General features: G+C 42.8%; 2 protein-coding genes and 1 pseudogene across 2 annotated transcripts; all 3 read right to left on the minus strand.

The window, feature by feature from the left end:
- Nucleotides 1–6,369: 6,369 nt before the first annotated feature.
- LOC108437985 lies at nucleotides 6,370–10,393 on the minus strand (annotated as a pseudogene).
- Nucleotides 10,394–11,780: 1,387 nt separating this feature from the next.
- Nucleotides 11,781–15,572, minus strand: LOC108437978 (extracellular calcium-sensing receptor-like). The gene is made up of 6 exons (XM_017715443.2): nucleotides 15,337–15,572; nucleotides 14,873–15,173; nucleotides 13,897–14,673; nucleotides 13,236–13,460; nucleotides 12,987–13,110; nucleotides 11,781–12,826 (listed from the first exon to the last, which is right to left on the minus strand). The coding sequence occupies exons 1-6, from the start codon at nucleotides 15,570–15,572 to the stop codon at nucleotides 11,913–11,915; spliced, it is 2,577 nt and encodes an 858-aa protein (XP_017570932.2). The 3' UTR covers nucleotides 11,781–11,912.
- Nucleotides 15,573–18,653: 3,081 nt separating this feature from the next.
- On the minus strand, nucleotides 18,654–23,126 carry LOC108437977 (extracellular calcium-sensing receptor-like). Its single transcript, XM_017715441.2, has 6 exons — nucleotides 22,897–23,126; nucleotides 22,467–22,767; nucleotides 21,466–22,239; nucleotides 20,619–20,843; nucleotides 20,394–20,517; nucleotides 18,654–20,254 (listed from the first exon to the last, which is right to left on the minus strand). Exons 1-6 carry the CDS (start codon nucleotides 23,124–23,126, stop codon nucleotides 19,341–19,343), a joined length of 2,568 nt encoding a protein of 855 aa, XP_017570930.2. The 3' UTR covers nucleotides 18,654–19,340.
- Between the last annotated feature and the right edge of the window lie 1,224 nt (nucleotides 23,127–24,350).

Here is a 24,350-nt window from a genome sequence, read left to right on the forward strand (position 1 = left end):
AAGGTCCTCAAAGTATTCCTTCCACCGCCCAATGACGTCTTCAGTCGAAGTCAGCAGCACACCATCTCCACTATATACAGTGCTAGTGGCACACTGCTTTCCCCTTCTGAGTCGCCTGACGGTTTGCCAGAATCTTTTCGGAGCCAACTTAAAGTCACTTTCCAAGGCCTCACCGAACTCTTCCCACACCCGGGTTTTTGCCTTGGCAACGACTGAAGCCGCAGATCGCTTGGCCTGTCGATACCTGCCAGCTGCCTCTGGTGTCCTACAGGCCAACCATGTACGGTAGGACTCCTTCTTCAGCTTGACGGCATCTCTCACCTGGGGTGTCCACCACCGGGTTCGAGGATTACTGCCCCGACAGGCACCAACTACCTTGCGACCACAGCTACAGTCAGCCGCTTCAACAATGGAGGAGCGGAACATGGCCCATTCTGAGTCAATGTCCCCCACCTCCCCCGATATCTGGTCAAAGTTCTGACGGAGGTGTGAGTTGAAGATCAATCTGACAGGTTCTTCTGCCAGACGTTCCCAGCAAACCCTCACTATACGTTTGGGTTTGCCTGGTCTGACTGGCATCTTCCCCCACCACCTGATCCAACTCACCACCAGGTGGTGATCAGTTGACAGCTCAGCTCCTCTCTTTACCCGAGTGTCCAGTACACATGGCCGCAAGTCCGCTGACACGACTACAAAGTCAATCATTGAACTGCGGCCTAGGGTGTCCTGGTGCCATGTGCACTTATGGACATCCTTGTGTTCAAACATGGTGTTCGTTATGGACAAACTGTGGTTTGCACAGAAGTCCAAAAACTGAACACCACTCGGGTTCAGATCAGAGAGGCCATTCCTCCCAATCACACCCCTCCAGGTCTTACTGTCGTTGCCCACGTGAGCGTTGAAGTCCCCCAGTAGGACAATCGAGTCTCCAGGAGGAGCACTTTCAAGCACGCCTTCCAAGGACTCTATGAAGGCTGGGTATTCTGAACTGCTGTTCGGTGCATAAGCACAGACAACAGTCAGGACCCGTTCCCCAACCCGAAGGCGTAGGGAAGCTACCCTCTCGTCCACCGGGGAAAACCCCAACATACAGGCGCCGAGTCGAGGGGCTATGAGAAAGCCCACACCTGCCCGCCGCCTCTCACCATGGGCAACTCCAGAAAAGAAAAAAGTCCAGCCCCTCTCAAGGAGATTGGACCCAGAGCCCAAGCTGTGTGTTGAGGTGAGCCCGACTATATCTAGCCGGTATCTCTCGACCTCGCGCACCAACTCAGGCTCCTTCCCCGCCAGTGAGGTAACGTTCCAAGTTCCAAAAGCCAGTTTCAGCAACCGAGGATCAGAACGCCAAGGCCCACGCCTTCGGACACTGCCCGATCCACAATGCACCGCACCCCTACTACTGCCCCTCCCATCGGTGGTGGGTCGATGGGAGGGGGGACTCATGTAGCTCCTTCGGGCTGGGCCCGGCCGGGCACCATGAGTGAATGCCCGGCCACCAGACGCTCGCTGGCGAGCCCCTCCCCCAGGCCTGGCTCCAGGGTGGGGCCCCGGTAACCCTGATCCGGGCAGGGTACACGAGTCCTGCTTTGTTGTCCTCATAGGGGTGGTTATGGATCACACTTTGTCTGGCCTGTCACCTAGGACCAGTTTGCCATGGGAGACCCTACCAGGAGCTTTTGCTCCAGACAACATAGCTCCTAGGGTCCTTCAAGCACACAAACCTCTCCACCACGATAAGGTGGTGATCCATGGAGAGGATGACAAAATATATAAATTTGAAAACTTGATCTAAGCATTCATGAGCCACTGAGAATTATGAGGTCGAGTTTGTACAGAAAAAATGTACACCAACATTAATTTAACATTAGGCTCAATATTAGTCCCAAGTTTAGGCTGAACACCAGAGTGAGGTAACGTTTTATTTTTTGTTAATATAAAGGATATGCTTTGGGTAAACTAAACGATGACTAATACAATCATTTATGAAGCATCTTCAATGCATTTGCATGTTCTGTACGAAAGTACCTCTTCCAAGACACAGGAACCCTATTCTTGTCTTATTGTTCCTTAAGCAAAGCTATTAGACAGCTTAGTCAAAACAATTGGCCAATTCTGTTACGTCAGGTACTCTTCAATGTGCTGGAAAGGGGAGCAATTCCATAATAATGTCCTGAGATTAAGAACAAGATGTTCAACAAGCATATATGTCTGTAATATTTGGGTGTTCCCAGCTTTCCTCCCCAGTCTAGTAAAGGCTGATTCCCACCTATTAGCTTCTTCTTCTTTCGGCTGCTCCCTTTAGGGGTCGCCACAGCGGATCATCTGCCTCCATCTTGCCCTATCCATTGTCTACCTTCACTACATCCATAAACCATCTCTGAGGTCTACCTCTTCTCCTTCTACCCGGCAGCTCCATCTCCAACATTCTTTGCCCATCCACTATTCCTCCTCAACACATGTCCAAACCATCTCAACCTGGCCTCTCTGGCTTTATCTCCAAACTGCTCCACCTTCACTGTCCCTCTGATCTGCTCATTTCTAATCTTGTCCAGCCTTGTCACTCCCAACGAAAATCTCAGCATCTTCATCTCTGCCACCTCCAGCTCAGCCTCCTGTCTTTTAGACAGAGCCACAGTCTCCAAACCATACATCATAGCAGGACGCACTACTGTCTTGTAAACCTTCCCTTTCACTCTTGCTGCTATCCTTCTGTCACACATCAACCCTGACATCCGTCTCCACCCCCTCCATCCTGCCTGCACCCTCTTCCTCACCTCTTTTTTGCACTGTCCATTGCTCTGGATGGTTGACCCAAGATATTTGTAGTCATCCACCTTTACGACCTCTACTCCTTGCATCTTCACCTTTCCACCTGCCTCCCTCTCATTCACACACAAGTATTCCGTCTTGTCTCTACTAACCTTAATTCCTCTCCTCTCCAGTGCAAACCTCCACCTCTCCAGATTCTCTTCCACCTGCTCTCTACTCTCACCACAGATTATGTCATAGGCAAACATCATGGTCCATGGAGCCTCCTGTCTGACCTCATCTGTCAACCTGTCCATCACCATTGCAAACAAGAAGGGGCTCAAAGCTGATCCCTGATGTAACCCTACCTTCACCTTGAAACCATTTGTCACTCCAACTGCACACCTCACCACTGTCTCACTATCCTCATACATGTCCTGCACCACCCTAACATACTTTTGAGCTACACCTGATTTCCTCATACAGTACCACAGTTCCTGTCTTGGCACACTATCATATGCCTTCTCTAGATCCACAAAGACACAATGTAGCTCCTTCTGACCTTCTCTGTACTTCTCTACCAACACTCTCAACGCAAAAATAGCATCTGTGGTACTCTTTCTGGGCATGAAACCAAACTGCTGCTCACTGATCTGGACCTCTCGCCTTAGCCTTGCTTCAACAACTCTTTCCCATATCTTCATGGTGTGGCTCATCAACTTTATACCTCTGTACTTACTGCAGCTCTGCACATCACCCTTGTTCTTAAAAATGGGGACCAATGCACTGCTTCTCCACTCATCAGGCATCCTCTCACTCTCCAGGATTTTGTTTAACAACCTGGTTAAAAATTCCACTGCCTTCTCTCCTAAACATCTCCATACCTCCACAGGTATGTCATCTGGACCAACTGCCTTTCCATTCTTCATCCTTTTTAAAGCTGCCCTCACTTCCACCTTACTAATTCTCTGCACTTCCTGATCCACTATCTCTCCCCCCGTTGTCCTCCTCTCTCTTTCATTTTCCTCATTCATTAGTTCTTCAAAGTACTCCTTCCATCTACTCAACACTCTCTGTTCACTCACTAGTACATTTCCCTCTCTATCCTTTATCAGCCTAACCTGCTGTACATCCTTTCCAGCTCTATCTCTCTGTTTAGCCAAACGATACAAGTCCTTTACTCCTTCTTTACTGTCCATCCTCTCATACAGCTCATCATAGGCCTGAGCCTTTGCCTTTGCCACCATTCTTTTTGCTATGCGACTAGCCTCACATTACTCCTGCCTACTTCCTTCATCTCTCTGGTTATCCCACTTTTTCTTAGCTGCCTTCTTCTTCTGAATACTCTCCTGGACTTCCTCATTCCACCACCAACTTTCCTTGTCTTCTTTCCCCTGACCAGACGAAACACCCAACACATTCTTGCCAGTTTCTCTCACCACCTTAGCTGTAGTTTCCCAGTCCTCAGGTAGCTCCTCACTGCCCCCAAGGGCTTGTTGCAATTTTTCCCTGAACTGCCTGCAACCACCCTCCTCCTTCAGCTTCCACCATCTAATCTTTGGCTCTGTCTTCACTCTCTTCCTCTTCTTTGTTTCTAATCTCATTCTACAGACAACCACCCTATGCTGCCTTGATACACTTTCCCTGATACCACTTTACAATCTCCAATCTCCTTTAGGTGGCATCTCCTGCTAAGGATATAATCCACCTGTGTGCACCTCCCTCCACTCTTGTATGTCACCCTGTGTTCTTCCCTCTTCTGAAAATATATGTTCACCACAGCCATTTCCATTCTCTTTGCAAAATCTACAACCATCTGACCTTCCGCATTTCTGTCTTTCACACCATACATAACCAGCACCTCTTCATCCCCTCTGTTTCCTTCACCAACATGTCCATTGAAGTCTGCACCAATCACTAATCTCTCCTCTCTAGGGACACCATCTACCACTTCATCCATCTTACTCCAAAATTCCTCTTTCTCCTCTAACTGACAACCAACCTGTGGTGCATATGAACTGAGCACATTCAAAATTACACCATCAACCTCCAACTTCAGGCTCATGATCCTGTCTGACACTTTCTTTACAACCAGAACACTTTTCCCAAACTGTTCCTTTAGGATTATCCCTACTCCATTTCTCTTCCTCTCTACACCATGACAGAACAGTTTGAATCCACCTCCAATGTTCCTGGCCTTGCTTCCTTTCCATCTGGTCTCCTGAACACACAGAATATCTACCTTCCTTCTCTCCATCATGTCTGCAAGCTCTCTGCCTTTACCAGTCATTGTCCCTATGCTCAGAGTCCCTACTCTAACCTCCACACTCCTGCCTTTCCTTCTCTCTTGCTGCCTTCTAACCCGCCTTCCTCCTCTCCTCTTTGATGGGCTTCGACCTACTAGCTATGGGGTAACTTTACTTCAAAAGCCCCCAGCAGATTTTCTATTGATTGTTAATTCATTATTTAACTATTTGTTGAAAGTCAGTTGATTCTCTGCAGGCATAGAACTGGTACTAGTGGATTTAGATTTAGACAAGAGTTATATTTAGGCTGTTTGGCGTAAGGTTAAAGTTACAGTTAGGTCAAGTTGGTAAATTTAACTGATAAATATTAGAATGTGTAACAAAAGCAAGATAAGCATCTAAGAAAATGTATGGTGGGTTACTCAAATAGGTGTTAGCATATAGGTATAAATTTATCTCCCCGGAACTACCACTAACCATTAAGCATGTTTCTATTGAAGCCAAGGCTTACACAAATATTTGTAACTCAATGTTCTTCGACAGTTAAATAGTAACTAAATTAAGGAAATTATTCACATCGCACTAAGTGTACATTGCTGCATCTCGCTGACCAGAGAGTTAATCTTTACATATGAAAATACTCAGTCCAGAAATAATTAGTCTGACATAAATATAGCTCTCACTACAACTCCATCAAACAAATTAGGAATAAACTGCAACACTGAGCCATAAACACTTAGAATGTGCCTCACAAATACCCTTGTGACTAAAGAAATGCAAAAAGCTGCAATATTCCTAAATGCAAACAGACTTCAATGTAGAGAAATTTACCATTTTAGCAGAAAGAAGATGATCAGTTTCATACTATTGCCCAGGAATTTACAATGAAAAATTCCAACTTCACAGGTAAATATGATGTTCAGGTGTATCAAGATTTTCTTCCCTTGTGAAAGATGCATCCATCTATACTAATTGACACTAATGCACCACCAATGGATAACACAGTCAAGTAGAATGCAAACTTCCAATTTTGTTACGTCAGCTAACAGATGCTACATAGGACAGCATCATGCTGAGCGATGCTGAAAGATATGTCCATCCTACTGACCAAGTCCGAACTACATACAAGCCACTTATTAATTGTTTAATGTAGAAGGTAATAAGCAATATATTCTAAAATTATCATCACATTTCCACTTATCTTGAAGTGCTGAAAGACCATTTTATAGACAATTATGTACATTATTATTTATTAGCAATGAAGTGGTAACTGTGAAAAGCTTACTTATAAATATTTACACATCACAAAATGAAATACAGTTTAATTAAAAAGACAGCAGCTCTATAGATATAAACATAATCATAAATTTGGACATTTTAAATAAAGTGCTTTATGATATAGTACAATTACGATAGAGTCTCAAAGAGACTTGGAGGGTACTTTACCCATTATGTGTTTCTTGGTATTCTGCTCTGGCCTAAACATGATTATGAAACACTTGGGAGCAAAAATACAAATAATCAACCCAAAGCTTGAGGCCAGAATAGCAAATATCTCTACAGCTACAGTGAACTTTCCAGGAGAGCTGACATAAGCTGGGATAAAGGTAACCCACACTGCACAGAATATGAGCATGCTGAATGTGATGAACTTGGCTTCATTAAAGTTATCAGGCAGCTTCCGTGCTAGAAAAGCCAAAATAAAACACAAAAGAGCCAGAAATCCTATATAACCCAGCACAGCCCAGAAACCTATAGCTGAACCTAATTCACATTCTAAGATAATCCTTTCCTTGTAGTGTTTTAGATTTTTAAAGGGAAAAGGAGGTGATATTGTTAACCAAAGCACACAAATAAGGACCTGTATGAAAGTGAAAACAAGAACACTGAGTCTCTGCTGTGGAGGCCCAAACCATTTCATGGCATTACTGCCTGGAAGTGTAGCTCTGAAGGCCATTAACACCACCATTGTTTTCCCCAGAACACAGGAGATGCAGAGGACGAAGGTGATCCCAAACGCTGTGTGACGCAGCATACAGGACCACTCAGAGGGACGACCAATGAAAGTAAGTGAACAGAGGAAACACAGAGCCAGAGAGAAGAGCAGCAGAAAGCTCAGCTCTGAGTTGTTGGCTCTGACAATAGGAGAAGCTCTGTGTTTGTAGAATATAATAGCCACACATACAGCTGTGAATGCCCCAGCGATAGAAAATGCTGTCAGGATGATGCTCAGAGTGTCGTCCCAGGACAGGAACTCCACTGGCTTAGGGAGGCAGCTGTCTTGCTGGACATTGGGCCAGAATTCAGGAGGACAGTGTGCACAGTTCAAAGAGTCTATGAGATTAGAAAAGCATGTTCAGAACCTTATATTAAAAAAGAACCAGAAGAAAATGAAAAAATAAAAATCAAACCATGACTGCCCCCTGCAAAAGTGCCCACAGTAAACTGATACACAACCCGTCTTTTCACTGATCTCTCCTTCTGCACATGGTATACAGTCATAGCAGCAGACTGGCTTTCCTTTCTGCACAGCCTTCCTGGTTCCTGGAGGACAGCTCTCACTGCACACAGACACTGGCACCTGAAAGACAAAAGACAGAATCATTCATAGTCTGTAAAAAAAGACAAAAAATATATTTTAATGTTTTTCTTGCTCTAGTAAACAGTTCTGGAGGTGTTTTAATGTACCTCAGTCTGTCCCCCCAGCCAGCTGATAGCTCTGCTCATACTAAATTCTTGTCCTCTTGGTTTGGAGGAGTCATAACGGCCAACTGTGACAAAATCTATTGAGCCATCTTTCTTAACCTGCCAGTTTATGAGCTCGTAGACGGCTATAGGATCACCGTTGGAGTCAAAAGTGACCTGATAACCATTCTTTGTAGTGAAGTTCACTCTCTTCAGCTGGTCCAGTATCTGTAGTGGAATAATTTTCGAAACTGTGATCAGAACTATTGATTTAGTAATGTTCAAAAGAATTACAACAATAAACACCCCTAAACATAGTGAATAAGTGATTCATATTCAGCATCTAAGTGTGTTAATACAACAACTACTACAAAGGTATCATGCTTATATTAAACAGAGGCAAGTTAGGGGTCTGTTTCTAAATGTATCAGTTTTATACCTGCCATGGTGTGAATTTAGCGCTCTTGTCGCACTGCGTGTCATTACAGATAACACCGTGGATGGCATGCGCTATGGCATACGTAGCTTTATACACCATGTTAGTGATGCGCAGCTGCGACGTGTCTGTATACGGGTTCTGCAGCGCGCGCATATTCTCGCTGCCATCACATTCCCGCGCGCCCACAGAGGAGCCTGTCTGACCTTTTAGGCTACAGCTGAACGAGCTCTCCCAAAACTCCGTTAGCAGAGGAGATTTCAGTGCTTGTTCTGGAGAAAGATCCAGAAGAAACTCACGAAGACCTGGAATCACCGAGCGGGGAACCCCAAATCCTATCGACCCAGCGCACATGTTAAAGCGCAGAAACTCTGGATCAATGATCCACGTTTCGCTTCCGATCCACTGAAGGGGAGGTGGCAGCTGTTTTGCAAGTTCTTCTAAGAGAACTCTCATTTCGCCCGAGGCAAGAAACGCTACTATTACCCGGGCTGTTGATCTCCGGATGACGTTCGCTACTCTCTCCAGTTTACTGCGCGGTTGTGTTCTGTAGTAGGACTCGGAGTACTCCACACAGATTCCCTCCTCCTGCGCAGCCTTTAGAAACGACGCCATTCCATAGTTTCCATAGTCTGAGTCGCTGCGCACTGCCCCAATCCATGTCCAGCCAAAATGCTTGACCATTTTTGCCAGCGCGGCCGCTTGGTGGTGGTCACTTGGTATGGTCCTGAAGAAGGCAGGAAACTGACGCTTATCGCTCAGACATGCGCAGGTTGCGTAGTTGCTTATCTGTTTTTCGGTTTTAAAAAAGGGAGAACACATCATTTCATAACCCTCTGCAAGTTCTAGTGCTTATATATGGTGATTTTGTTGTTATACTACTAAACGTCTAAAGCTTAACTCAGTATATGAGACGATTATTGACATCATTTTTCGGTGCAGCCTACAATCACCTGTGGAATTCCAAAAATACCCAGAATTCTCGCCATACTGATTGAGGGGGTGGAAGCAGACTCTCCCACGAGAGCAGGAACAGCTGCAGCTGCAGATTTTGAACAGGAATCAGTATCATTGTAAAATGGCTCCATGCCGTTTGTAAACTGAAATGCAACTTTAACAGCCATCGGCACGGCAGCGCACGAGTCGTGGATCTGGTATCCTAACGTGATTCCCGGCAGGAGATCTGTTCTGTTGTTGATCTCCTGGATGGTGAACTCCATGGCACGAGCGTAGCGCAGTTCTCTGAAATCCATGCTGTTTAGAAACAGAAAATACAGAATAATTAGACGAAATGAGAGTTTCTGTTGCGTGTGTATTTGCATCTGTCACTAACACAATAAGTGGCGCAACTGCAAAACGTTACAGTTTGATTATAAAGATCGCTTTATAACGCTCTTCCACTGCTCACTCCACACTCACAGACAGACCTGCCAGAGCACTGTGGCTGTAATGGTGCTCTGGTGTAAGTGTTCTGCTCTGATCTCATGTAGTAATGAATGGAGAAAATCCCTCCAATCACAAAGTCTCCGTTCACATAAAGACCAGGCATCTGAGGCTCAGCCCACAGTCTGCAGCTGATCTCGTCAGCTTTACATGGTCTGAGCCCAGTTATCCACAGCATTGGCATAAACATCATTGAAGTCAAAGTGAGCTGCATGGTTTGCTCAGTAGTACCCAGCCCTGTGAGTGCCTGGAAGACTGCCTTTAAATAGTGACCTTGTTTTGATGCCCTGTGGGCGTGAGCTCAGAATCAGGAGGCGTGGTTATGTCTTGAACAGTAACTGCAGTGATGGACATAAAGTCTGTATTTATTTGTCTGTGGTGTATTGAATGATGCAATTTTGGCCGAGCATAAGAAACTGCAGGCCTCATAATTTCCAGAAAATAAGCACTTAGGGCCTTTTGTGCAAAAGAGCTCAGACTTTAAATTTTTGCACATTTCTCTTGGTGTTTTCTAAGAGCTCTATGACCATTTGTTATGACCATAATTTTTCAATTAATGTTTGTCCTTGGCCAGTGTAAAATACAAACAAAAACAATAAAATGCATTTATAGATCAAACCTAAATATATAAACATGAAATTTTGAAGTAAGCAATTAAGACCTGCTAAGAATGATGAGGATGAGTTTTATTAAGTTCAGCACCACTGTTTATTTACTTCTTGTGACCACACAATTTTACCTTTACACTAATTTCAAACAAGGATTAGTGTTAACACCAGGTTTAGGCTAAAGACTAGAGTAAGAATTAGTTTTAGGTTTTTCATTCATATTAAGGTTAGTGTATGGTAAATTAAGATAAATTTAATATATATTTAATAGAACATAAGTTATGTGCAAGATGATGTTCAATGAACCATTTACAGTAAGCTGTTCAAATAACCTGTTGCCTAGCTTTTATTTACTGGGTTTATTCCACCATGGACACTCGTATTCTGGAGTATTCTGTATTCCATCCAGGCTTTTTGTGTTAAGTAAGTGCAAAGTGCATAAATAAAGCTGCACTAAGGGAATAAACCCCTTAATGAGTTGTGTAAGCTTACTTTGAGAACCCTTTCACACAACAGTATTAGTACCAGGTTTAGGCTTGGGATCAAAGTGAGGGTGAGGTTTTTGAAGTTAGGTCCAGGTTGGTAAATTTTATTGATAATTAGTAAACTGTGAGTAAAATGTAAGATAAGCATCTAAGAAGAATTTACAGTGGGATAATCCAAATGGGTGTTACCTTAGGTATCCTCCCCTCCACCATCACTACAATCAAAGAACATCACACAAGCTTTAACTGAGACATGTGAAGCCACATCTTATTTAACTGCTCCTTACTCAATGTCCTTAGAGAGTTAAACACAATTGGAGGTGAATAATAACTAAATTGAGAAAAATACCCACATATCACTAATTGTACATGTCAGGATCACACTAGACAGATAGGTAGTCTTTCCTTGCCTACATGTGACAATGTTCAAAAGCATAAAATTAGGTCCATAAAGACTTTTATCTACATATAGCTCTGACTTCAAGCCCATTAAACACCTCAGCAATAAATTGGAACACAAAGGCAGGTCTAATCAACCAACATATGCACAACCTCACTCACACTTGTGACTGATAACCAAATTCCAGCAATTTTCCAAAATCTATGGGAAAGCCTTCTCAGAATAGTAGATGTCTGTCACCGTAGAGATGATGGCATCAATTTAATAATAGTGCCCAAGGATTTAGAACAAAAATGCTCAAAATGCACATATAAATATAAAGTTCAGGTGTACCAAGTTTTCACACCCCATAAAAGACAATCATATTCTAACTGTCACTAACACCATGTTATTGGACAGATCAACATAGTTGAGAAGAATGCAAAATGCCAGTTCCGTTACCTTAATTATCAGATAGTACATAGAACAGGATCATGCCGAGTGATGGGGAGAGAGATGACCATACTACTCACCAGGTCCTAATTCGATAGAAGCCTTTCATTACTTACTTATTCCGATCTCTTTATTTTATTATTGCTTGTATTTCCGAAAAAAGGTCAAGAGGATTCCATCTGGCTGTAGATGAATTACCTAAAAGTGTTGAAAGACATTGTATAGATAATTAAGTTTAATTTAGAATTATATATTAGTATTTAGTATTAGTTAAGAAATATGTGTGAAAAGCTTGTTTATACATATTTACACTTTGCAACACAAAAAACAGTTTAATTAAAAAGAAAGTTAAGCTGAAATATACATATAAGCCTAATCCTTGTGTTTTTGTGTTACATATACAATTTGTGTGAGAAACTCTTGAGAGTCTCAAAGAGCTTTGGAGGGTACTTTACTCATAAGGTGTTTCTTGGTGTTCTGTTCTGGCCTAAAAATGATTATGAAACACTTGGGAACAAAAATACAAATAATCAATCCAAAGCTTGAGGCCAGAATAGCAAATATCTCTACAGCTACAGTGAACTTTCCAGGAGAGCTGACATAAGCTGGGATAAAGGTAAGCCACACTGCACAGAATATGAGCATGCTGAATGTGATGAACTTGGCTTCATTAAAGTTATCAGGCAGCTTCCGTGCTAGAAAAGCCAAAATAAAACACAAAAGAGCAAGAAACCCTATATAACCCAGCACAGCCCAGAAACCTATAGCTGAACCTAATTCACATTCTAAGATAATCTTTTCCTTGTAGTGTTTTAGATTTTTAAAGGGAAACGGGGGTGATATTGTTAACCAAAGCACACAAATTAGGACCTGTATGAGAGTGAATGCAAGAACACTGAGTCTCTGCTGTGGAGGCCCAAACCATTTCATGGCATTACTGCCTGGAAGTGTAGCTCTGAAGGCCATTAACACCACCATTGTTTTCCCCAGAACACAGGAGATGCAGAGGACGAAGGTGATCCCAAACACTGTGTGACGCAGCATACAGGACCACTCAGAGGGCTGACCAATGAAAGTAAGTGAACAGAGGAAACACAGAGTCAGTGAGAAGAGCAGCAGGAAGCTCAGCTCTGAGTTGTTTGCTCGGACGATGGGAGAAGTTCTGTGTTTGTAGAAAACAGCAGCCACACATACAGCTGTGAAGGCCCCAGTGATGGAGAACACTGTCAGGATGATGCTCAGAGTGTCGTCCCAGGACAGGAACTCCACAGGTTTGGGAAGACAGCTGTCTCGCTGGGTGTTGGGCCAGAATTCAGGATGACATTGTACACAGTTCAAAGAGTCTAAGAGATTAGACAAACACACATGGAACCATATTAGATTTTAAATAATAACATGACAGAGAATAACAAAGAAATAAAAAAAACAAAATCACAAAGGAATGAAAAAGGTCAAAACATGACTTTCCCCAGTAGAGATGCCCACAGTAAACTGATACACAACCTGTCTTGTTGCTGATCTCTCCTTCTGCGCATGGTATACAGTCATAGCAGCAGACTGGCTTTCCTTTCTGCACAGCCTTCCTTGTCCCTGGAGGACAGCTCTCACTGCACACAGATCTCGGCACCTGAAAGACAAACGTCAAATGCAAATCTCTCACAGTATATGAAAAGGCCCAAAGGTCATACTACCATGCACAGATTAATATTTTTCTTGCTCTAGCCAAACAGTTTTGGAGGTGTTATAGTCTACCTCGGTTTTTCCTCCCAGCCAGCTGATAGCTCTGCTCATACGGAACTCTTGACCTCTTGGTTTGGAGGAGTCATAGTGGCCCACTGTAATGAAATCTATTGAGCCATCTTTCTTAATCTGCCAGTTTATAAGCTCATAGACGGCCACAGGATCACCGTTGGAGTCAAATGTGACCCAAAAACCATTCTTTGTAGTGAAGTTCACTTTCTTGGCTTGATCGAGTATCTGTAGTTGCATCAATAGAAAAAAATTGTTAAAGGAACTGTAAATTAATTTTCATTTACTTTCCTCCTGAAAATGAAAAGAAAAAGCAAAAAAAAAAAAAAATAGAAATCATTACAAATAAAATGGTTTTGCTTTGTAATGGGAATTAATGATTGGGCTTAATGATTTCCAATAGACATCACTAGTTTTCTGTAGAACACCTAAATGTCACATTCATCAGATGCATTTAGAATCAGCCACTGGTCACCAGTTAAACCATTCAGATCCTCATTGTGATATGAACCAATTTATGAAGCCAATACACATTACAAACCCATCAGGATCCAAATGAAAGACAATGTTAATAAAAGCCTTTTACAAAATATATTAAAATGCAGCGCTTATTTCAAATACAAGGTAATTTATAGACACGTTTTTGAATAATGCAATTTTATACCTGCCATGGTGTGAATTTAGCGCTCTTGTCGCACTGCGTGTCATTACAGATAACACCGTGGATGGCATGCGCTATGGCATACGTAGCTTTATACACCAGGTTAGTCACGCGCAGCTGCGACGTGTCTGTATACGGGTTCTGCAGCGCGCGGATATCCTCGCTACCGTCACATTCTCGCGCGCCCTCTGAGGAGCCTTTTAGGCTACAGCTGAACGAGCTCTCCCAAAACTCCGTTAGCAGAGGAGATTTCAGTGCTTGTGCTGGAGAGAGATCCAGAAGAAACTCACGAAGACCTGGAATCACCGAGCGGGGAACTCCAAATCCTATCGCCCCAGCGCACATGTTAAAGCGCAGAAACTCTGGATCAATGATCCACGTTTCGCTGCCGATCCACTGAAGGGGAGGCGGCGGCTGTCTCTCCAGTTCCTCTAAAAGAAACTTCATGTCGCCTGAGTGAAGAAACGCTACTATGACCCGCGCTGTTGATCTCCGGATGACGTTCGCCACTCTCTCCAGTTTACTGCGCGGCTCTGTTCTGTAGTAGGACTCGGAGTATTCCACACAGATTCCCTCCTCCTGCGCAGCCTTTAGAAACGACGCCATTCCATTATTTCCATAGTCTGAGTCGCTGCGCACTGCCCCAATCCATGTCCAGCCGAAGTGCTTGACCATTTTTGCCAGTGCGGCCGCTTGGTGGTGGTCACTAGGCACGGTCCTGAGAAAAGCAGGATACTGACGCTTATCGCTCAGACATGCGCAGGTTGAGTAGTAACTCACCTGTTGTTCAGTATAAAAAAGAGGAAAACATCATTTGAAAAACGTGGTTAAATTATGTTGCTTTTGATTCTATTTGACTACTTAATGCATAAAACCTTGGACATAACTTATTATATTAAATTGTGAAATCACTTTTATTTAATAACAAAAAAATAAAAAGCTAGATGTTTGATGTTTCACCGCTGTAGATTACAATCACCTGTGGAATTCCAAACAGACCCAGCATTCTGGCTATGCTAATTGAAGGGGTGGAAGGAGAATCTCCCACCACAGCAGGAACAGCTGCAGCTGCAGATTTTGAACAGGATTCAGTATCACTGAAAAATGGTTCCATGCCGTTTGCCAACAATAATGCAACTTTAATAGCCATCGGCACTGCAGCACACGAGTCGTGTATCTGGTATCCTAACGTGATTCCCGGGAGGAGATCTGTTCTGTTGTTGATCTCTTGAATGGTGAACTCCATGGCACGAGCGAAGCGCAGCTGCCTGAAATCCATACTGTTTAGAAACATAAGTTACATGATAATAAGACAAAATGACTTTTTCTGTCTTGATTAGTATTTGCAACGGTCACTAATACAGTAAGTAGCACAAGACTGCAACAAGTGACGATTCAATTATAAAGATTACATTGTAACGTTCCCTACACTCACAGACAGACCTCCCAGAGCACTGTGGCTGTGGCGGCTGTCTGGTGTAAGTGTTCTGCTCTGATCTCATGTAGTAATGAATGGCGAAAATCCCTCCAATCACAAAGTCTCCTTTCTTGTAAAGACCGGGCATCTGAGGCTCGGACCACAGTCTGCAGCTGACCGGATCAGCTTTACTTGCTGCTGGTCTGAGTCCATTTATCCACAGCATTGACAGAAACATCTTTAAAGTCGACTTAAGCTGCATGGTCTGCTTGTAGTGTTCTGCCCTCTGAAGGCCAAGTAGACTGTATTTAAATAGTCACCTTATTATGATGCACTGTGGGCGTGAACTCAGAATCGGGAGGCGTGGTTAAGTCTTGAATAGTAAATATAATGAGGAGAGTTTTTTTTTTTTACTTTTATGCCTCAGGTGTTTTGAATATTGTAATTGAGGCTGAGCCCCATCATTTCCAGGAAATATGCAATTAGGACTGTGCAAAACAGTGGTGTGTTTTACTCAACTGCAATTCAGATGTTGAATTTGTGTGCATTTCTCTGGTATAAGAGCTGTAAGTTCGGCACCACTGTTTGACCATTTATTATTACCAAAATATTCAAAACTGAAGACATTCTTCTCAAAAAAGAATGACGTGTCTGTTGAGATGTCAAAATATATAAATTTGAACCTATAATCTAAGCATTCATGAGCCACTGAGAATTCTGATGGTCAACATTAGTTTAAAATTAGGCCAACATTACATAAAATTACACCAACATTAATTTAACATTAGGCTCAGTATTATTTCCAAGTTCAGGCTAAACACCAGAGTGAGGTACAGTTTTATTTATTTATTTTTGATATGAAGGATATGCTTTGGTTAAACTAAACAATAAATAATACAACGATTTATGAAGCATCTTTAAAGCATTTGCATGTTCTGTACAAAAGTACCTCTTCCAAGACACAGTGTCACGATTGACCCCTCCCAGTCTTACATGTGCTTTTTCTTTTGGTCTAGTCCATGTGCTTTCTTTGTTTTGATTCCTTCCCAGTTTGGCCCCCTTGTTTTCTGAATCCGCCCCTGAGTGTTATGACCTGTGTTTTCCACCTGTGTTTTCCCCTGTGTGGTCGCTGGTCTTTGAATGTATTGTATGTATTGTTTGTGCTGTTTGAAGTGAGTTGTTTGATCCTTTGGTGTTTTCTGGCTCCATTATGTGTTTTTCCATGTGTGTATTTGTGTTATGTCTGTCCCTCCTTATTTCCGTGTTGGCTCCCTGAACCTGGACTGTTATGACCATGACCCTGGATTTGCCCCAAATAAATCTCACTTGTCTTCACACATGCGTCCACCTCCTCATCACTCCACACCATTACAGAAAGACCAGCTGCCAAAGGAAGCAGCAAGTAAGCGAGACTCTGGTATGTGATTGTTCTGTTGGGACAAAACTCTAGCTGTTTCGATACAACCTGAGGTACCTGTGTCCCAACTCCACCAAGCCAGAGACAGCAAATCCCCTGGCACTGAGGGTACACAGGAAACTCATTGTTCCTGTAAAACTTCGAAGAAACATCCGGCTTTGGTTTATTACGACAAGATCCCAGGTAAGCACCTTGGGTATGCCTGTGTTGTGCATCGCTGTAGGGAGGAGTGACCTGAAGCACAAGACGAGGTTAGATGGACGGAACATGCAGAAAACCCTTTTTACGGCACTCGGCTCGTTCTCAAGTTCCACTGCAAGCTTCCCATAGTTCAAGTGAAGGGAGTGGCTGTGAGTGTCCCATTTCTGTTTGTTCCTCCAGGGTTTTGCAGCATTATGGAGGCCGCCCAGCCTGTGCCAGTTCCTGGCTTTGTCGACACCACCCGACTTCCTGATCCCATGGCCTCTACGCTGCCGCCTGTCGGCATGCCTCCAGACCCGCCGCCTGTCGCCGCGCCTCTGGACCTGCCACCTGTCGCCATGCTTCTGGACCTGCTGCCTGTTACCGTGGATGTCGCTGCAGGCTCGCCTGCCTCCCTGGACATGCTGCTGGCTCACCTGCCTCCATGGACTTTGCAGCCCCTTTGTTCCCACCCGTCCCACCCTCTTCTGGGTCTGCTGCTCCCTGTGGGCCTCCTGTTCTGCTTGTGTCTGTTGCTCCCTGTGGGCCTCCTGTTCCGCTGGTGTCTGTTGCTCCATGTGGGCCTTTTGTTCTGTCTGTGTCTGCTTTTGTGTCCACCCCTGAGTGTTACCACCTGTGTTTCCACCTGTGTCCTGTTATCCCTTGTTTGCCCACTTGTATTTAAGCCCTGTGTTTTCCCCTGTGTGGTTGCTGGTCTTTGTATGTATTGTTTGTATTGTTTGAAGTGAGTTGTTTGATCCTTTGGTGTTTTTCGGCTCCATTGTGTGTTTTTCCCTGTGTGTATTTGCGTTATGTCTGTCTCTCCTTATCTTTGTGTTGACTCCCTGACCCTGGACTGTTATGACCATGACCCTGGATTTGCCCCAAATAAATCTCGCTTGTCTTCGCACATGCGTCTGCCTCCTCATCGCTCCGCACCATTACACACAAGAACCCTATTATTTTTTTATTGTTCTGTATCCAAAGTTATTAGAGAGCTCAGTCAAAACTATCTGCCAATTCTGTCATGTCAGGTACTCTTCAAGGTGCTGGAGAGGGGAGCAATTTCATAATAATGTTCAGAGATTAAGAACAAGATGTTCAACAGGAATATATGTCTGTAATTTTTGGGTGTTCCAAGCTTTCCTCCTCAGTCTCGTAAAGGCTGATTCCCATCTAGTAGCTATGGGGTAACTTTATTTCAAAAGCCCCCAATAGATTTTTTATTTATTTTTTTAAATTCATTATTTAACTATTTGTTGAAAGTCAGTTGATATTAAGCAGGCATAGAATTAATACTAGTGGATTTAGATTTGGACAAGAGTGATATTTAGGATTTTGGGCATAAGGTTAAGGTTACAGTTAGGTCAAGGTTGGTATATTTAACTGATAAATATTAGAATGTAAATCAAAAGCAACATAAGCATCTAAGAAAATGTATGGTGGGTTATCCAAATATGTGTTAGCATATAGGTATATAGTTGCCCCCGCAACTACCACTAACCCTTAAGCATGCTTCTTTTGATACACGTGAAACTAAGGCTTGAACAAATATTTGTAACTCAATGTTCTTCTACAGTTAAACAGTAACTAAATTAAGGAAATTATTCACATCACACTAAATGTAAACTTCTGCATCTCCCTGACCAGAGAGTTAAGGCCTTTCCATCTTTATTTATGAAAATGCTCAAGTATATAAGAGTCAGTCCAGAAAGAATTAGTCTGACCTAAATCTAGCTCTCACTACAACCCCAGCAAACAAATTAAGAATAAACTGGAACACTAAGCCATACACACCTAGAATGTGCCACACAAATACCCTTGTGACTAAACAAATGCAAAAAACCTGCAATATTACCAACTGCAAATTGCCTTCAAAGAAGTGTAAATGACTATTTAAGCAGAAAGAAGATGGTCAGTTTTATAATGTTGCCCAAGAATTTACAATAAAAAATTCAAAATTCACAGGTAAATGTGATGTTCAGGTGTATCAAGTTTTTCTTCCCTTGTGAAAGATGCATCCATCTATACTAACTGACACCACAGCCAAGTAGAATGCAAACTTCCGATTTTGTTACGTCAGTTAAGAGATGCTACATAGGACAGGTCCATCCTACTCCCCAAGTCTGAACTACATACAAGCCACTTATTACTTGTTTAATGTGGAATGCAATAAGCAATATATTCTAAAATTATCATCACATTTCCACTTATCTTGAAGTGCTGAAAGACCATTTTATAGAAAATTCTATGCATTATTATTTATTAGCAATGAAGTGGTAACTGTGAAAAGCTTACTTAAAAATATTTACACATCACTACATAAAATACAGTTTAATTAAAAAGACAGCAGCTCTATAGATATAAACATAATCATAAATTAGGACCTTTTAAATAAAGTGCTTTACGATATAATACAATTACCATAGAGTCTCAAAGAGACTTGGAGGGTGCTTTACCCATTATGTGTTTCTTGGTATTCTGCTCTGGCCTAAACACGATTATGAAACATTTGGGAGCAAAAATACAAATAATCAATCCAAAGCTTGAGGCCAGAATGGCAAATATCTCTACAGCTACAGTGAACTTTCCAGGAGAGCTGACATAAGCTGGGATAAAGGAAACCCACACTGCACAGAATATGAGCATGCTGAATGTGATGAACCTGGCTTCATTAAAGTTATCAGGCAGCTTCCGTGCTAGAAAAGCTAAAACAAAACACAAAAGAGCCAGAAACCCTATATAACCTAGAACAGCCCAGAAACCTACAGGTGAACCTAATCCACATTCAAGAATGATCTTTTCCTTGTAGTGTTTTGGATTTTTGAAGGGGAGAGGAGGAGATATTGTTAACCAAAGCACACAAATTAGGACCTGTATGAGGGTGAAAGCAAGAACACTGAGTCTCTGCTGTGAAGGCCCAAACCATTTCATGGCATTACTGCCTGGAAGTGTAGCTCTGAAGGCCATTAACACCACTATTGTTTTCCCCAGAACACAGGAGATGCAGAGGACAAAGGTGATCCCAAACGCTGTGTGACGCAGCATACAGGACCACTTGGAGGGCCGACCAATGAAAGTAAGCGAACAGAGAAAACACAGAGTCAGTGAGAAGAGCAGCAGGAAGCTCAGCTCTGAGTTGTTTGCTCGGACGATCGGAGAAGTTCTGTGTTTGTAGAAAACAGCAGCCACACATACAGCTATGAAGGCCCCAGTGATAGAGAACACTGTCAGGATGATGCTCAGAGTGTCGTCCCAGGACAGGAACTCCACAGGCTTGGGAAGGCAGCTGTGTCGCTGGGCATTGGGCCAGAATTCAGGAGGACATTGTGCACAGTTCAAAGAGTCTATGCAATTAGATGGCATATTCAGAACCATATTAGATTTGAACTAATATTAGAATATTAGACAGAATCACAAATAAATGAAAAAAAACAAACCATGACTGTCCTCAAGAGAGGTACCCACTGTATAGCAATACAAAACCTGTCTTGTTGCTGATCTCTCCTTCTGCGCATGGTATACAGTCATAGCAGCAGACTGGCTTTCCTTTCTGCACAGCCTTCCTGGTTCCTGGAGGACAGCTCTCACTACACACAGATCTTGGTGCCTGAAAGACATTAAACTAATGCAGGTTCTTTATAGTATGTATAAAAGGTCCAAGTGTCATAATGCCCTGCACAGATTAGTACTTCAAGTGTTGTACTGTACCTCGGTCTGTCCCCCCAGCCAGCTGATAGCTCTGTTCATACTGAATTCTTGACCTCTTGGTTTGGATGAGTCATAACGGCCAACTGTGACAAAATCTATTGAGCCATCTTTCTCAAACTGCCAGTTTATGAGCTCGTAGACGGCTATAGGATCACCGTTGGAGTCAAACGTGACCTGATAACCATTCTTTGTAGTGAAGTTTACTCTTTTGAGTTGATTTAGTATCTGTAGTGGTATGAAATGTAAAACTGTGAACAGAACTGTGATGTAATATTAAAATAAATTACTAAAACACTATTATTGAACATTAAACAGTATGGAGACTTTAATGTATACCTCCCTGCTGAAAAAAGACCATAAGAAGCTATCACAATTAAGACCATTAGGAAACTGTCAAATGCATTTAGACTCAGGCATTGGTCAGACCATTACAGTCATTTGCCTTGTGAAATCAACCCATTAAAAAAAGCAAAACCCTACTAACCCATCACCAAATGGTTTTGTTTCTAATGAGAATTCTTTTAAAGCTATACAATAGAGACCACTCATTTCTTGTAGAACACCTTTAGATGCCATTCTGGAAAAAAAACCCATCAAATTAATTTGGAATCCGCCAGCGGTCACCGTTCAAACCATTGGCGTCCTTTCCGTTGTGATACCAACCCATTAAAAAGACGAAACACACTTCAAATCCCATAGTAACGAAAGACGCACAATGTTTTTATGCGTTCTTTTTCAGCAGCGTTAATAAAGGCTTTTTTACCACAATGTACACAAATACACTGTACGCTCATTTCGATTACAAGGCAATGTTAGGGGTCTGTTTTTATATGTAGCTGTTTTTTACCTGCCATGGTGTGAATTTAGCGCTCTTGTCGCACTGCGTGTCATTACAGATAACACCGTGGATGGCATGCGCTATGGCATACGTAGCTTTATACACCAGGTTAGTGATGCGCAGCTGCGACGTGTCTGTATACGGGTTCTGCAGCGCGCGGATATCCTCGCTGCCGTTACATTTCCGCGCGCCCTCTGAGGAGCCTTTTAGGCTACAGCTGAACGAGCTCTCCCAAAACTCCGTTAGCAGAGGAGATTTCAGTGCTTGTGCTGGAGAGAGATCCAGAAGAAACTCACGAAGACCTGGAATCACCGATCGGGGGATCCCAAATCCTATCGCCCCAGCGCACATGTTAAAGCGCAGAAGTTCTGGATCTATAATCCAGAATGAACCGATCCACTGAAGGGGAGGCGGCGGCTGCTTAGCCAGTTCCTCCAATAGAAATTTCATGTCGCCTGTGTGCACAAACGCTACTATTACCCGCGCTGTTGATCTCCGGATGACGTTCGCCACTCTCTCCAGTTTACTGCGCGGTTGTGTTCTGTAGTAGGACTCGGAGTACTCCACACAGATTCCCTCCTCCTGCGCAGCCTTTAGAAACGACGCCATTCCATAATTTCCATAGTCTGTGTCGCTGCGCACTGCCCCAATCCATGTCCAGCCAAAATGCTTGACCATTTTTGCCAGCGCGGCTGCTTGGTAGTGGTCACTAGGAACAGTCCTGAGAAAAGCAGGATACTGACGCTTGTCGCTCAGACATGCGCAGGTTGCGTAGTAACTCACCTGTTAATTCAGGATGAAAAAGGGTAAAACGTCATTTGAGAAGCGTGGTTGAACTCCAGCGATTATATGTGGCATTTGATACCGTTATTTAACTAATTAACGCATAAAACATACAACATAACTTAGTATATTAAACTTTCTTCGGCAGCATTTTAAAATCATTGCCACAACAATCAATAATAAGTTAGATTTCTAATGCGCCACCATTTGATGTAGCTGAGATTCACCTGTGGAATTCCAAAAAGACCCAGCATTCCGGTCATGCTTATGGAGGGGGAGGAATTAGACTCTCCAACCACAGCAGGAACAGCGGCAGCTGCTGATTTTGAACAGGAATCAGTATCATTGTAAAATGGTTCTATGCCGTTTGCAAACTGAAAAGCAACTTTAACAGACATCGGCACTGCAGCGCACGAGTCGTGGATCTGGTATCCTAACGTGATTCCCGGCAGGAGATCGGTCCTGTTGTTGATTTCGTGGATGGTGAACTCCATGGCGCGAGCGAAGCGCAGTTGCCTGAAATCCATGCTGTTTAGATACAAAAGACAACATTAGAGGTTCTGTTGTTTTAGTTAGTATTTGTATCTGTGACTAACACAATAAGGTGCGCATGACTGCAAAAGGTCATACTTTTCTTATAAAGACTCACAGACAGACCTCCCAGAGCACTGTGGCTGTAGTGGCGGTCTAGTGTAGGTGTTCTGCTCTGATCTCAGGATGTAATGAATGGAGAAAAGCCCCCCAATTACAAAGTCTCCATTCATATAAAGACCAAGCATCTGAGGCTCGGACCACAGCCTGCAGCTGACCAGATCAGTTTTATTTGCTGTTGGTCCATTTATCCACAGGACAGATACAAATATCAGTAAAGCCGATGTGAGCTGCATGATGTGCTCTGTAGCCAACCTCTCTGAATGCCAGGCAGACTGCATTTACATAGTCACCTTGTTGTGATTCACTCTGTGTGTGAGCTCAGAGTCAGGGGGCGTGGTTATGTGTTGAATAGTAAGTGTAGTGAAGGATATAGCTGTTTTTCTCTCTCTCTCTGGTGTTTTGAATGGTGTACGTGAGGCTGAGTTGAGATAACTGCAGGCCCCATCCTTTGTAGGAAATATGAATTTAGGCTATTTGCACAAAATAGGGGTGTGTTTTACAAAGCCACAATTCAGGCTTGGAATTTTGAGCATTTCTCCTGTTAATATCTAAGAGCCGTATTCAGTTCAGAGCCACTATTTGGTTCAGTCTCCAAATAAAAAATAATGAAGTGCTTTTTTAAATGAAAACTAACTAAATAATTGTGACGTTATGAGCAAAGTGGTCATACGCCGCTGAGAATTATGATTTAAATTTTGCGCAAAAGAAGACTCCATTATCAGCAATTCTAATGTCAAACTCAAACACTTATGTCTTGGGTGATATTCACTCACATAAAGCATTGCATTTAGTTTTGTGCCACTGTCTGATCATCTTTTGTGACCAAACGATTTTAGACCAAGACTAATTTCACACTAGGCTTAGTATTAGTACCGAGTTAAGACTGAGGTTAAATTTTATGTTTGAGCTGATATTAAGAATAGGTCTGGGGAAAACTATTTCTAAAAAATAATTAATACAGTGATCTATGAAGCATCTTTTGAAGCATTTGCAGAGTGCGGCCCAAATAATGTGTCACTCTGGTTACCTTCCTTTGATCAAAAGCACCACTTCCAAGACACATGAGGCCCTTTCTTTTCTTATTGTTCCTTATGCAAAGTTATTAGACAGCTCAGTCAAAACTATCTAACTATTCTGTCATGTCAGATGCTCATGAAGATGGTATAGAGGGGAACAATTCTACAATAATGTCCAGGAATTAAGAATGAGATGTTAAAAAAGCACATTTGTACATAATGTTTGGGTGCACCCAGCTTTCCTCTCCAGTCTGGTAAAGGCTAATCCCCATCTACTAGCTATGGCTTAACTTTATTTAGAAAGCCCCCAATAGACTTTCTATATATCTTTAATTCTTTATCAAAGTGTTTGTTAAAAGCCAGTTGATTGTCAGCAGGGTTAGAATTAGTACTAGCAGATTTGGGTTTGGACCAGAGTAATGGTTAGGTTTTTAGGATTAA

Source organism: Pygocentrus nattereri, chromosome 7, assembly GCF_015220715.1.
Source record: "Pygocentrus nattereri isolate fPygNat1 chromosome 7, fPygNat1.pri, whole genome shotgun sequence".
In the NCBI taxonomy this organism is placed as follows: Eukaryota; Metazoa; Chordata; class Actinopteri; order Characiformes; family Serrasalmidae; genus Pygocentrus; species Pygocentrus nattereri.

Bases quoted from the DNA above. Each gene is read 5' to 3' on its own strand.
- LOC108437978 (XM_017715443.2), bottom strand. From the start codon at position 15,572: ATGCAGCTTAAGTCGACTTTAAAGATGTTTCTGTCAATGCTGTGGATA. The intron at 13,111-13,235 runs GTAGACTATAAC...TTTGTCTTTCAG, and splicing joins GGCTGGGAGGAAAAACCGAG to GTGCCGAGATCTGTGTGCAG. The intron at 12,827-12,986 runs GTTGTGTATCAG...CTAATCTCTTAG, and splicing joins AGAGATCAGCAACAAGACAG to ACTCTTTGAACTGTGTACAA.
- LOC108437977 (XM_017715441.2), bottom strand. From the start codon at position 23,126: ATGCAGCTCACATCGGCTTTACTGATATTTGTATCTGTCCTGTGGATA. The intron at 22,240-22,466 runs GTGAATCTCAGC...CTGAATTAACAG, and splicing joins GTCTTTTTGGAATTCCACAG to GTGAGTTACTACGCAACCTG. The intron at 20,255-20,393 runs GTTTTGTATTGC...CTAATTGCATAG, and splicing joins AGAGATCAGCAACAAGACAG to ACTCTTTGAACTGTGCACAA.